Source organism: Nilaparvata lugens, chromosome 7 (genome assembly GCF_014356525.2).
Source record: "Nilaparvata lugens isolate BPH chromosome 7, ASM1435652v1, whole genome shotgun sequence".
NCBI lineage: Eukaryota > Metazoa > Arthropoda > Insecta > Hemiptera > Delphacidae > Nilaparvata > Nilaparvata lugens.
Window position 1 is genome coordinate 16,576,048 of NC_052510.1, and position 15,067 is coordinate 16,591,114.

The following is a 15,067-nucleotide window of genomic DNA, read 5'->3' on the forward strand; positions in this document are numbered from 1 at the left end:
GAACTTTGGAATATCTCAATTCAAATAATATGTTGTATTCTTTGTTGAAATATGAAAAAAACAATAATTGAGAAATTTACGATCAAGATGCCATCATAGGACTCTTATATAATGTATTAGTTACAATAATTAATACCAATGAGCAACCTTATTATCAAACAGTCTTTACAACAGAATGTGAGATATTTTATTTTGATAATTCAAAAAGTGATGACTTTCGATTTCCATTCTGAAAAAAAGAGATTTCCTGGACAATTCTACTAGCCTGCGGACTTCAGTTTGAAATTAATTAATTCAAATGTAAAAATTGTAAAATGCTCTCATCAATTGAGGATTATTTGCGTTATGAATTCCAAATGTGAATGTATGTATAAGTAAGTCTGAAAAATGGACGTACAGTACTTAATCTACAGAATTTTACCCAGCAGGAGCAGCCCAAGATGAAGATTTACTTAAATATTCATCAACGATTTAGCTCTGAAAACCCGTAATTCTACAGTGCATTCCACATTTAAATAGAAGAATGAGAATATGAGTTTTCGTGATGACCTTTTGAGTAACTCAACTCACATCATGTGATTTGTTCACAATAGTTTGTCAACTTATTCCTGAATTATCGCTACAAATCACGTCGATATATTGTAGATGGCAGTTTGATACGTGACGTGACAAATCTTGCATCGATCCTGCATGGAAGGATGCTGGGTTGTAGGGCTCAAAGCTTGATTGGCCCGCTCGCTCACCAAGTTTGTAAATCCCTTTCAAACGTGATTCAATAGAACGCCGCTACTGCTACAAACTCTGCTACTGCACTGCATCTGCTACAAACACTCTCGCAAGCAGTGTACGCTATCATGACAAGCTCAAAGATATATATTATTATCATTGTGTTATATAGTTTCTCTATGGTATTAAAAATATTATGAGCCAATATTATAATGGTAATTGCCTACATTGAAAATTCTTCTTCTATTAGATATATAAACTTCTTCTACCATTAACGATTTATATTATAATCATCGTGTTAAATAGTTTCTCTATGGTATTAAGAAATATTATGAGCCAATATTATAATGGTAATTGCCTACATTAAAAATTCTTCTTCTAAAAGTTATTCTTTGATGAATGTTATTTACTAATATTATCCTTAATTTATTGGATGTTTCAACAAACAGATAATCCTCTGAATCTATATTTAGAAGAAGTTCACAGTGTCATACGAGATATTCCATGAAAATAATTATTAAAAGTTAAGATGTAGTTTTTGGCCACAGAAAAATGTCAAATGAAAAATGTCAGTCATACGAGATATTCCATGAAAATAATTACCTATTAAAAGTTAGGATGTTGTATTTAATTGGCCACAGAGAAATGTCAATCGTCGTAACATTTACTTCAACAACAAGAGAATCGTCCTACAATGTGCAGAAACATTTAAAGTGTTGATAGAATAAAAATAATAAATTGTTACCTTATTGCTCATTTTACCATTAATAAGCTACTGAAAAATTCAATCGATTTCATTCAACTCTCCTTCACCACTTTAATGTGTGTTGTCCTCTGAGATCCAAAAAAAACTTCAAGAATAAAAAGAGTGACATAAAAGGTAACTGGATAACTCAGGAGTTGGAGCAAATGCGCCTATATCTGAACATGGCTACCCAAAGGATGAAGGCAGGACAAGAGGTGGATATGAGTGCAATAAATAGAATTAAAAAACATTATGATGCGGCGGTTGTCACAGCAAAGAAAAACTTTTACGGCGATTTTATTTCTAAATCTGACAACAAATCCAAAAGTTGCTGGAACGTGATCAATAGCTTCAGAGTTGATGGGAGCAGAACTACAAGTCAGTCCAGGATTGCTGAAATTAAAGTTGATGATGAGATGATTAGAAATCCAAGTGAGATAGCAAAGATGTTTAATGAGCATTTTGTGTCAGTGGGAATGCAAACTGAAAGAGAGAGATTGAAAAGCAGTGCTAGAGAAGGATTTGCGAATAGTATGCCTGAACCAAACCATAATATGTTTCTCTCTCCAACAAATGCATATGAAGTTCTCTCCATCATTAATTAAGAGTATAAAATCTAAGCGAAGTAAAGGTTATGATGGATTATCTATGAGTGTAATTGAAAAATGTATTAGCGAGCTAATTTCCCCTCTCGTCAACATCATAAACTCAATGCTTGAACAGGGAGTTTTCCCAGATCGCCTGAAAATCTCTAAAGTCACTCCTATCTATAAAAAAGGAGATATAACGAATATCGCTAATTATCGACCCATCTCAATTCTGCCCGCCCTCTCAAAAATTTTCGAAAGAATAATCCATATAAGATTAACTAGATATTTGTTCAAATTCAAGCTTATTCCTTCCTATCAATATGGTTTCGTCAAGGGGAGATCGACTATTGGTGCAGCAATAAATCTGTATGAGAGAATATTAGATGAATTAGATAAAGGAAATCACTCCTCGGCTGTTCTCTTAGACCTCTCGAAGGCCTTTGATCGTGTCGATTTCAAGGTCCTGCTGATTAAATTGCGAGGCCTGGGAGTGAGAGGTATCCCCTACCAACTATTGGAATCATACATAACTGAACGCATTCAGTATGTCACCATATCTTCGACCTCTGGAGAAGTTTCCTCTTCCAAAATGAAACTTAAATTTGGCGTCCCTCAGGGTTCAATCCTGGGCCCGCTACTCTTCCTTCTGTATATTTCTGATGTTCATTCAGCGGTATCTGACAGAGTTCACTTGACACTATATGCTGACGACACAACTCTTTTTTTCTCAGATAAAGATGTGAATAATTTTGAAATAGACATGAACATCTCCACAAATGCTGTTGTTCAGTATTTCAATGAAATCTGCTTATCAATTAATTCTACAAAAAGTCAAACTATCCACTTCAAATCTGCCGCTACTCTTCCTCAATTATGTATTGGAGAAGATGAAATTGAGTGCACGGATACAGTTAATATGTTGGGGGTGTACTTTGATGACAGGTTGACATGGACAATGCATGTTGATAATATTGTGAAGAGAATAAGTAAAAGTCTCTTCCTCTTAAGAAATCTTGCGAAGTATGTCCCACAAAACACCGTTAAAGTTGCATACTTCGCTACTTTTTACTGTTACCTCACATATGGTATAGAGCTTTGGGGTTGTACCACAAAGGAAAATATGCAGAGGGTCTTTGTACTACAAAAGAGGGCAATACGGTATATAGCGGGCCTTGGATTTAATCACCCCTGTAGAGATGCGTTCAGATCATTGTCGCTGCTGACGGTGCCTTCGATTTACATGTTTAGAATGATCATGCATACTGTAAAAAATAGAATGGACCAGACACTTATCTCCGATACACACTCCTACAACACTAGAGGCAGAGACAACTTTGCGATTCAGCCGCATAGGAGGAAGCTTTTTGAGGGTAAGCCTAGTTACTCAGGCTGCAAATTTTATAATAAGCTTCCTATACATTTAAAGCGTGCATCCACCAGCATTCCTCTTAATAGATTTAAAACCGACCTTCAAAAATATTTTATAGACAAAGCCTACTACACGGTGCAGGAGTATTTGGAGGATCATTGAAGGAATCGCTACTATTTTAATTAGTAGACTATATTTATATTTGTAATAATTTGACGACGTTCAACTGTTTGCTTGTGTAATAATGAGTACACTGTGTTGAATGGATTGAATATCTATCTATCTATCTATCTATCTACTGCACTCTTTCTCTGGCTCTCATAGTTTGGACATCCACTTACTCATTCATTCATTTATTCACTCGAGTTCACGTAGCTTATAATTAAATTTATCCATCCAAAGAGATTCAGTCATGTTTCTTAAAGTGATCAACCATAAATTGGAGTGATTATATGTGTACAGTTTTAGGTGCTCATAATCAAATGTGAGCACCGAAGCCATGCAGGGAATTTAGTAGCAGCGTTGCTACTTTGTGATTGGCTATCGTCGGCGGTGGGTGGTCCGGACGGCTCGACCAATGAGAATCGTAGGCTAGATATTGATAAGAAAATTGAATTAAATATTTATAAACAACATTGATTGGGAAGGGGAAGTACAGAAATGAGAACTGACATTCAGGGTGACTCATAAAAAGAAAAGTTTAGAGAAGAACAACAAGTGAGCGAAAGGGTTGAATAAAACAGCTATAGGAGAAAGGATAAGTGGCAGGGAGAAAAGTGAAAAGTTAAATGAATAATGGAGAGGAAATGCGAAGAAGGAAACGTAAAAAGAGAAAGGCCGCAAACAACTGGAAGGAAGCTCAGTGCTGTATTACAGTGGAGACAAATTAGAAGCAAATCATAGAGAGACCTACTAAATAGATGATGAGAGAAGAGCGCTCAGCGGAGTGCCAGTAATGGGGTATTATTATGAGGAAAGACCCGCGATTATACGCTACACCCTGTCTACATGTATACTACAACACAGAATCTACATGTATATAAGAGAACGAGTATCTGTACTCACAACAGAGAGCGTATATCTGTTTACATTGACAGTGACAGAGGGAAAAGGGAAAATTGTTTTGGCAAAACGGGGAAAAGCGGCGCGGGAGTAATCAATAAACTGGCGCCTGACCAATTGAGAGGGAATTTCCACGCGCTTAGCTCGAACCAGTCGTACGTTGTAATACAGAAACAGTAACTAGCTGAACAAGGTGAGTCAGTCAATAATGCTACTTATTCTATCAACTTTCTATCCTATTCACTCATTTTTTTTAGATTTATCCACATAAATCTTAAATGCATCACCCCAACATTTGTGAAGCTTGAGTAGTTTCTCACGTGTACTGATAGTAGTAGTAGTGGATAGCTCATTAGAATTCCCACCTGCTCTTTGTTGTGATTTTGGGATCGAGAGGGTTTCACTGGAAACTCAACTCAATGTTTGTTTCTGGTTTCTAAATTCTGATAGTCGTCATGTAGAGTCTAGTAGTAGGTTATTGAACTCAAGCTTTTTGGAACACATGATAATTCCTTTGTTGATGAAGTATGAATATATCCCATAGCAGAAAAGTGGATTTTCTGTAGATTTGTAGTTCTCAGTTTTTATTTTAACTTTTTCTGACTCACAGTGAACATTGACTTTTGACAATAATTATTCTCATTCTCAAGTATTATGAATTGTGCAAAATCGTACGAAATGTGAATTGGAGTCCCCTCCTACTTTGTTGATAAACAGATCTGTGTAAGGGATGGAACCTTTAGACTAAAATTTGACGATTTTTGGAGATTTAGTTTTGGTTAACCAATGTTAACCAAGGTTAATGTATCTAAATTAAATTTGAACTGTGTAGTATGTTTATACATTAACCTTGGTTAACATTGGTTAACCAAAACTAAATCTACATTAACCTCGATTATTGAGTTTTTACAATATTTATGGTGAATTATTTGAACCAATACCTACTATTTGTTGTTATAGGTATCTTGTATTAAATTAGGTATCTTGAAGTTTAAATTTCGATGGTAGTTTTCGTTAAGATACTCAGAAATACTTTGATCGTTGTCAACTACGATTATAAAATTATCTACAATTAAATACTTTTAGACATTGATCGATTGATCTTATTGAACTCGTGCTGATTGCTATGTAGGGGAGCTCTACATATAGTAAGACATTCACAGCTAGGAAACTATAATATGGAACAATAGGAAGCGCTTCTGAGAATCTTTTATTCTCGTTTTCTATTTTGGCTTATTTCAATTAAATTAGAATTAGAATCAGAATTTATTGAATCACAATAAACACTACATTATGGAGCATTGCTCAGTAGTATGTGACATGTCAAAAAGTGTTATATAATTATATTTAAAATGTTATATAAAATGGAGTAGGCCAATGTTAGGCCCTATGTTAAACATTGGTTATTCAAATACATTAGGCTACATTAAGAAAAGTGAATATTTGTCAACAGTAACTATTAAATTCCTCATACATTGAAGGTAGACTGGGCTATGATGATAGCCCTATCCTATCACAAGTGATATAACGTGAATTCATCATTCCGACGACATCAATAATCAAGATTGGGAAGACAAAATCAACTTTTTCAAATTCAGCTAATTTTACTAAGAATTAATCATGAAAGAGATTTAGAGATGAGAGGGAAGTATTGGTCTTTATTCAAAGGTTCCAGGGGTAGATAAAGGGGAACTATTCATTTGCGAGGGATGTGGGCAACAATGGAAGCAGTCGAAACTTGAGCTGTAAGAAGAGGTGTGAAAAAACATGTTCTAAACAGAAGCCGTGAAAGAGAAGCCCTTGAAATGCTATTGAGGTGTTGATGGCAAATGAATTGGATGATAAGATCTAAGTAGGCTTAGCTACAAAGGATAAGCTGCAATGATTTCTTTTTATTGACATACCAATAATAACTCCAATAAAAACGCAATCATTCAAACCGTTTTGAAATTCAGTCTATTTTTTATTATTTGTATTTTCTTTATTTTATTTGGAGAATATATAGAAATATCAGCAAGGAAAATCTACAACAAAGCGATGGAAAGCGTGGGAAGTCTGTCATTGGTATCACTTGATAAAATATAACGAGTACTTGACCTATTGATTGGAAAAAAGTTTGAATAATTGATACACTCGATAACGTCAGTGCAGTCACTTGAAAGCATTTCCAGACTTGATAAATTTCAACTCACCATTTGACCTTACAAGGACAAGATATTCACAAGTCACAAAAATAGTAACTAACAATTTGTTTCTCAGAGATGTACAAGACAATTACTCTCAACACTAAATTTGGAACTGATCATAAAAATTGAAATTCGAGTCCCCAATCATACACATCCGATTGAGGATAATTGCAAAATATTATAGGTGATACAGAACTTGCTTCCAGATTATCAAATCATACCTAATACCTGACAGCAGACCTGACCTTCTATCAATACCCATTGATAGCTCCTATGATACTCAAGTATTACAATTCAGTTTTATGGTAAAAAATTTCTCATTGATGAGATATCCATAATACGTGTGCGTGGTACATATTAGTCTGTTTAATAATAATAATAAATTTATCTAATCAAAGTAATCATACAAATGGAATTGAGCCTACAAACATAGTAGAAAATACACTCTATACATCACCCTCAACCAAGATCACATATCATTTGTCTTATTTCTGCTGCTTTCAACACATAAATGTATACTCTGTTCATTTTCTCCTCTCTCAGATTCGACAGTAATATCATTAACCAGTCCTCACTATTCACTATATTACTACAATATTTATCCAAAAATTGAGTTTTACGTCCTCTTTGCATGGAACAGTTTATTTTGTCTATTCATCTTCCTTACATTTTTGTTTGTATTCATTTTCATATATTAAACGGTCATTATTCATTACTTATATATTATATTTTGTTATGCTTATGTTCTTTGTATTACAACTTATACGGCATTATAGAGTCGCATCTACAGTTTGTATTCTAGAGTGGAGACTCTCTTACTATGTTTGTTGTTTCCAATAAACTATCAAAAATTCTAAATCGAATCCTAGCAGGACTTATACACCCTTAATGTGTAACTATTCGTTTTCTAGGAACAAATTTTTTGAATCGATTGGACAATTTCGGATTGAAGCGCGATGGATGGTTGCACAGAGTGGAGGGAGCTCGGACCTCCACCAGATTCCATCATGGAGATCCCCCCTCCGCCAATACCCATGGCTTTGGACATCTCCAACAACCTCACAGCGATTCCTTGTTCCTTCCTGTGCGACTCAGGCACAGGGCCTTCCAAGGTTGAATTCATCGATCTGAGTATGCACTCAAGTAAGTTGCTAAGTTTCATTGAAGCTTTTAATTTTTGGAAAGTTTAAATATGTTTAAAGCAGCCTAGTTGAATTAATTAATGAATCCTATTACACGCATGATTTTATTCCCGTGATATCACAAGATATTACTTTGATTCCTCTAGATTTTAGAATATAGAATGGAGTAGCCTACATCAATTCAGTAGGAATTTTATCACACAGTGGAGAATCATATAGATCATTTTTCATCTACAGCACGACCAATGTCAGAAGTTGCTTGAAAGATAAATTTATGAACATCATTAATCCAAACAGATTCAATGTTATCTTTATGCTTGAAAATACAATGAAATAACAATTTTGGCTTTCGGCGTTTTGTAGAACAAATTAGTTGAAATATCCAATAGAAATAATATTTATTTATGATTTTCATGTAGTTTTTGTAAGTGGCGATGAAATACATTATACAGTAAAAACAAATTCAAATTTATTTATCCTCAATGATAGTTACAAAGTTTGAAACTTGAAGTATAAAATACATAACATAATATACATTAGGTAGTATAATAAGTAATTAAGAAGAGGGTCCCTGCAAGGTTAAAAAAAACTGAGCACAGAGCCGATAGTGTTGATTTTTTTAATAAATTATCAGCAAATATGGAAGATTCTTAGATCAAATATAACTAGAAGATTTTCACAGTATAAAAATATAAAACTTAAATATTCATTATAGTAATGTGGCAGATAATTATGAAGATATGCAGAAGAAGAAGAAGAAATAATTATAACAATGCCAATACTGTAAATTGATAAATTATAAGTTATAGAATGCCAGTTATACCTATATTAAGAGAGTGTATATTGGATTCAATTTCTACTTCTCATTAAAATAATTTATTTGTGTGATGAAAAGGTCCACAATTAAAATATCTGTATTGAAAATACTATCGTATCTTAGACTCTATAATTTCAATATTGTTCGCAATGCTCCAAATTTGTAACAAGCTTCAGGCGAAATCTACTATTAATTGTACATTAAGAAGTGTTATTTCTCGTTTGAAATTTCTATATCTGCAAAAAATGTTGAAAATTATAATATAATATCTTCATTTATTTTGCAGGATTTGACAGCACATGGTTGATGCTGATCGCGTCATTTTGCATTGGAATTCTTAGCCTGGGAACTCTCCTAGCTATAATCATGTTGAAGTTCAAAAAGTGAGTAGCCTAATAGACTATTGATAAAAAATATGTCAAACAAAGAAATATAATCTTATTTTTCATTCATAAGCCATTAGATGATAGCAGATGATAGCTATACTGTATAAGGATTAGCGTATAATAATAAATTATTTTTAATAATAATTTGAAAATAATTAATATTAATAATCTTTATTATTAATAGCCTAATTATTTTTTCATTCTGTTACATAATTAATTATTATACGAACACACCTGTAGCAGTCTCAACAGTGTATGAAATGAGTGTTTTGCAAAAGTGCCTTCAGTCAACCAAACGGGCCCATGACAAATTCGGTCAAATAACAATTGGCGACCGTCATTAGGGATGACACTATATAGAAATACGATGAGTTACCAAAATAATTCGTCTCAATTATGGAAATTTATTATCAAATTATAAAAATTCATTATCAGATTATGAAAAAATATTTATTGATGGAATATAGAATTTATTATTATTATGCATCAAATTCCCTTGTATGGAAATCGCTAAGTATTTACTTTGGATTTACGTTGCCGTACTAGATCATTATTTCTTCGATTCTCCCAAAATTTTCTCATTCTAGCCGATATAGCCTCTCTTCTTTCTTGGGAAAGGACTACATTTCTCCTCTTATTTCCCACTTTGCAACATTCCTTCTGAATTGGTTTCTGTCAAATATTATGTCATCATCAATTCCTGCATCAAATAAGTCCTTCTATAAATTTTAAATCCAATTTCCCCCCGTCTTTTTGCTCTTCACAAAAAGTAGGATTCTCTTCGTCATTCGATCCCCCGGCAGTCTCATCAAATGTCCAAAGAATTTTAATCTCCTCCTTTTGATATCGGCAGATACTTTCGAGTATTTTTCAACAACGCAGTTCTTTTGCAGCCTTATAGCCTTCTTCCGTTTTCCTTGGGCCAATTATTCTCCTGATTATTTTCCTCTCCACAGAATTTATTATTATTAACAACAATCAACAATATATCACGGTACCGTATTTCATTATTCATACTATAATGCTGTATGTTGAGTGGAATTGGAACATTACATTTTTATTCGATTTGAATTAATATGAGATCAAATTCACCAGGATAACTTGAATCACAGCTATCTTAGTAGAAGGAGGTGAAAAAGCAAAATTGACAGCAAAGATTCCAATGACTTTATAACGTATGCTGGCGTGTGTCAATATCATTGAAAATATTTTAATTTCATTTTTCATTGCGGATGATGCCCATATTAGGTTTTTTAGTGTCTGTGTGATTTGATGAAATGATCAAACGTCCTTGTCTACCGGTTGGATTCGAACCCACGACCAAGTAGCGCTAGCAGACTGAAGGGTGCATGCACAACACCTTAGTCGTCTCGGCTAACCTGGCCGGCAAAAAGCAAATTAAAATTATTTCAGATTGTCTTCTAATAGGACATTCAAAGTGTTTACTGTATAACTGTGTTGTATGCCAAATGTCACTTTTTGCAGAGACTTCACGTCGAGCAAAGTGAAAGTGACGGCCTCAGAGGGCGGCAGGAGTTGCGAGGCAGTGCTGTACCCAGTGGCTGCCGACACCAGAGCCATATGGGCCACCCTCACACCGAAGGGCCCCACCACATTCGTGGCCCCCGTCAAGTCGGTGCACTTCGACACCGCTCCTGTCACCAAGTCACGAGTCTCGTGTCCCACTCGAATCGACAATCCTAATTTGCCGCCACTCAATCTGCACAGAACACTGCGCAGCAATAAAGACACCGCACCTCTTGTATAAATTACAAAAATAACATTTGTTTTTCAAGAAATCAAGCGGTTCAAATAATTTGGTAAGACTTTTTATATGATAGTTAACCAAATAAACTACGAAATGAACGAAACATGATAAATACGGTACTAGTGTATTAGTTAAAGAATAATCCCATAATACCCTTTTACAGAACTTTTTAAAAGAATACAAAAACCACTAGTTTCGGAGGTTCAATCCATTTTCAAGTTTTCTTTTAAACAACTTGTTTTATTCTATTTGAAGTAGAGTTTTTATTTAAAATGAAAATCTTATTTCAAGAAAACTAGATAATGAATTGAACATCTGAAACTAGTTGTTTTTGTATATAACAAAGTTTTTTTTAAAGGGTACTTTGGGATTATTTCTAAACTAACAAATCAAGTAGCCCTAATGAAATACGTTATTGAAAAACTAGAGCATTAATATACAATACGGTACCTACTATTAATAAATGAGTGGACAATTTCCTACAGTAAACAGATAGCATTGATACAATGTATTTTTGTCTATAGAATATGAAATTCAATAGCTAAAGCAACATAGAATAGATGTGGTTCATAGTTGGTAAATTTTAGTTAGTTCAATGAATAAACTACCAAATGGGAGGAAAATTAAGTGCCGGTTGCACAAAAGCCGGTTAAATTTTAATCTGGATTAATTCCACGAGAACCAATCACAAAAGCCGTCGTATCAAAAAGGCCTTCTCTGATTTGGTTCTCGTAAATTAATCATGGTTAAAATTTGACCGGCTTTTGTGCAACCGGCACTAAGTATGATACAATACTATTGCATTATTTACAGTATATATTACCTACTATAATTATAAATTGAATTAAATATGGTTATTCACCACCAGTAAACATGGATTACCGGTATGATTAATTCAGTATTATCCAGTAATACTAAACCAACAAGGAGACCCTATTCAAAGTGGTTAAAGTTTTGTGATTTTTTTAGTTTGCTTGCAAAATAAACTAGCAAACAGGAGCAATATGAATAATTATAGTGCAATAAACAGTACGTTACCTACTATAATTAATAAATTAGACTTATGATTTCTCTTCTCCTGAGAATTCATACAATGAATTTTCAATGATACTCAATAAGTTGCGCCACCTTACCAACAGGGAGGAAATATTAATTATATTTCTAGTGAATAATTAATAATAAGTTACACGGCATTTGCCATAATACAAGTATGAGTATTTGCAAGTTTCCTATTAGTTAGCAAATTACTTTCATAAATTAAACTTGAGACGGACACAAACACATTTATTGAATAAAAACTATAAAAAGTTAAGTAGAGATTGGTGATGGCGTAGCAACTTAACCTTGTTTCTTGTTTTTTGATAAATGAGTGTTTCTGACAATATCATGTCCTTTCTCACAATACTTATATCTAGCCTACCATAATACCTATATCAGATCACTTTCATTGCTACAAAGAAAGTTCATAAAATGAATTATTTTATTGTCTATCATTCAACTATTTATAAAGAATAAATCATTTTTGTGAAGTATACCATAGTATAAATCATACCTACCATGAATATTCAATATGGAACGCAGATATTCAAATACTATTGCTATTGTGCTATGAATGAAAAGACTAAGGAAATTTTATACACAGTAATATTATTCTTGTATTAAATATTTGACTACAGTAGATAGTGTAAGTAAAGTGTGTGAAGTTCATAAAGTTTAATTTGAGGGTTACCCGATTTTGTAAAGTTTAGTTATGGAACTTTGGAAAGCTTTTGAGTTTTTGCAAATTCCGTGTAATAGACAAATGTTTGTTAGATTCAACACAACTCAAAACTGAATTTTGAGAATTTTGTCATGAGGTACAAATATTCTTTTTGAATAGAAATCGGTAGAATTGAAATAAATATTATTAACTGTAGAATTATAAATATTTTTGCAACGAGACATTTTCTAAATCACATTTTGAAGGAATAATGACATACGAGAGTAAGATATTAGAAGGAATATGAAACTAAAACGTTCATTGTAGATGCTGTGAACAGCTGGCGAAATTAAGATTATTCAACTTAAACAAAGGGAATAGGTTGAAATAAAATTTAAGCACGTGCATTTTTATTAGATCTTTCATTCAGTAGAGTTGAGCCTGCAATTATTATTATTATTATTATCCACCTGCTGACGATTATTATATTATTGATTCGATTTTATGGTGCATTATTATATATATATATATGTTGTTAGTTTTTAAGTTTGCTTTTTTTAATGTTCAATACCAATCAACTTTACACTAACAATGCATGAGAAATTAAGTTTTACCATGGTGAATACGGGTATCGCATTTACCATTTAGACTAAATACTGTATAGCATGTTTCAATATTTTATTGCGTGTGATATTTATTGATATTGAGATTCGATATTGTGAGCAATATAATATGATATTGATACTTGCTGATTCCTCAATACTGTAATAATATATTATATAAAAGATATTTTGAATTAAGAGTTCTGAGCACAAACGTGTTCCTATTAAGTACCTCAAGTTATTATTATAAATAAGAGTAGGCTTCTGTGATGGATATTACTGATTGTAGCTTTTGTTATGGATAAATATTCTCTTGTACCATAAACTTTATTTAAATAAAAGTGGAATTTCAAGTGTAGTCTTTTCCTTTGAAACGCGACACTAAATCCTTTGATCCCCTTAAGGAAAATGTAATATGTATGGAGTAATCTGCCGGGATTTAAGTATTCCTTGAGGTAGGCCTGTGGAGTTACCGTTGTGTGGAACCTTCCTCATTCTTGAAATATCCTTGTTGGAATTTAGCTGTTGTTTTAGGAGTAAGATCAAGTTTCTTTTCACGTTTTAAAATTTTCAATTATTAATACAGTATTTTTCAATAATTAGTGATGATTTAGTGAGGTATTCTTATTTAATTTGGTTTTCAACTTTTCTAAATTCTTAATTTATGTAATTATGTTTTGGACTCAACATTGGACAAAAATCATGAAGCGTAAACATACGGTAACCTATTTTTGTACAATTTCTATCTGAATTTGGGAAAGGAACAGTTTTGGGCTTTAAGTCTGTTGTTCCTTTTCCAATCATTCATGAATTGAGAATGATATTGTATCTATCAATGTATAAATAAATGAATACCGTATATGCAGACAAATTTGAAAGCATAATACAAGTTTTCAATGAAGATTGTGATTTTCAAGATAATTGAGATTGGACCCTCCTGAATATAAATAATAATGCATATTTGAGCACCTGAATAAGGAGCACTTGACAGTGTCCGTTAACTTTATAAACGTCAATCAAGCATCCCAAAGTCACTTATTTTACTAATGGTCTAGAAATGGGCATTGAGAGTAATGACAGGAGAAACAAGAAGAACCAGTTGTCGGCCGATTCTTTAAAAACTAAAAATCCTTCCGTTGCCTAGTCTTTACATTTTCGAGACTCTTGTTTTATAAACAAACACCAACATGAGTTCAATACAGGAGAGGTATTTCACAATCACGAAACTCGATACAGGCAAAACTTGAGAGACGAGATCCATCACACAACTCTTGGTCAGCAGGGTGTGAAAAGTGCTGGTATAAGATTGTTCAGTTCTCTACCTACGCATCTCAAGGGAATGAACGGTAAGGATATTAAAACAAAAATAAAAAATGAGTTATTGAATGTGTCCGCATATTCAACTGCGGAATTTACGGCTCATTTCGAGCAACTGACAAATCTAGACAAGCGTTTAGACTGCTGATTGACGAATCTACATACGAACATACCCCTTTTAAAGGTGGTCAATAGATGATTGATAATAATAATAATAACACTATTGAGTCATTACTGGTGCGCTGGTGAATTGAAGACAAAACTAGTTCAGGTTTAGGTGCTATTTTTTTTTTAACAATAAACGAAAAAAATATGTTGAATAAACAAAAATGTTATGTAGAAGAAAGTATGAAATTGTTCCGGTTTTTTTTAGAATGATTGTCTTATCACGTGATTCTGATTCTTCAATTTTCTACTACATTAGAATATTTGAAGATAGAAATTTCTTGGTTCAGAAAAGTTTATTTTATAAATATCTCAAGAGAAATTCTCTATGAAGAAATTTAGTCATTAGAGGGTAGGAGAATTTCCAGTTACACTAACAACCAGTTATTTTCAAAGACCAACAGCAATATAGGCTAATAATAGAATCGATACCTGAATGAAATATGTGATTTTTCATATTATAAGACTTCCAAGGACCAAGGTGGTAAAAATA

The 15,067-nt window shown here is 33.0% G+C and overlaps 1 protein-coding gene across 1 annotated transcript; it reads left to right on the forward strand.

The window, feature by feature from the left end:
- Nucleotides 1-4,590: 4,590 nt before the first annotated feature.
- On the forward strand, nucleotides 4,591-10,815 carry LOC111051298. The gene is made up of 4 exons (XM_022337778.2): nucleotides 4,591-4,685; nucleotides 7,590-7,821; nucleotides 8,924-9,020; nucleotides 10,509-10,815. The coding sequence occupies exons 2-4, from the start codon at nucleotides 7,635-7,637 to the stop codon at nucleotides 10,789-10,791; spliced, it is 567 nt and encodes a 188-aa protein (XP_022193470.2). The 5' UTR covers nucleotides 4,591-4,685; nucleotides 7,590-7,634; the 3' UTR covers nucleotides 10,792-10,815.
- The last annotated feature ends 4,252 nt before the right edge of the window (nucleotides 10,816-15,067 follow it).

Bases quoted from the DNA above. Each gene is read 5' to 3' on its own strand.
- LOC111051298 (XM_022337778.2), top strand. From the start codon at position 7,635: ATGGATGGTTGCACAGAGTGGAGGGAGCTCGGACCTCCACCAGATTCC. The intron at 7,822-8,923 runs GTAAGTTGCTAA...TTTATTTTGCAG, and splicing joins CGATCTGAGTATGCACTCAA to GATTTGACAGCACATGGTTG. The intron at 9,021-10,508 runs GTGAGTAGCCTA...CACTTTTTGCAG, and splicing joins ATCATGTTGAAGTTCAAAAA to AGACTTCACGTCGAGCAAAG.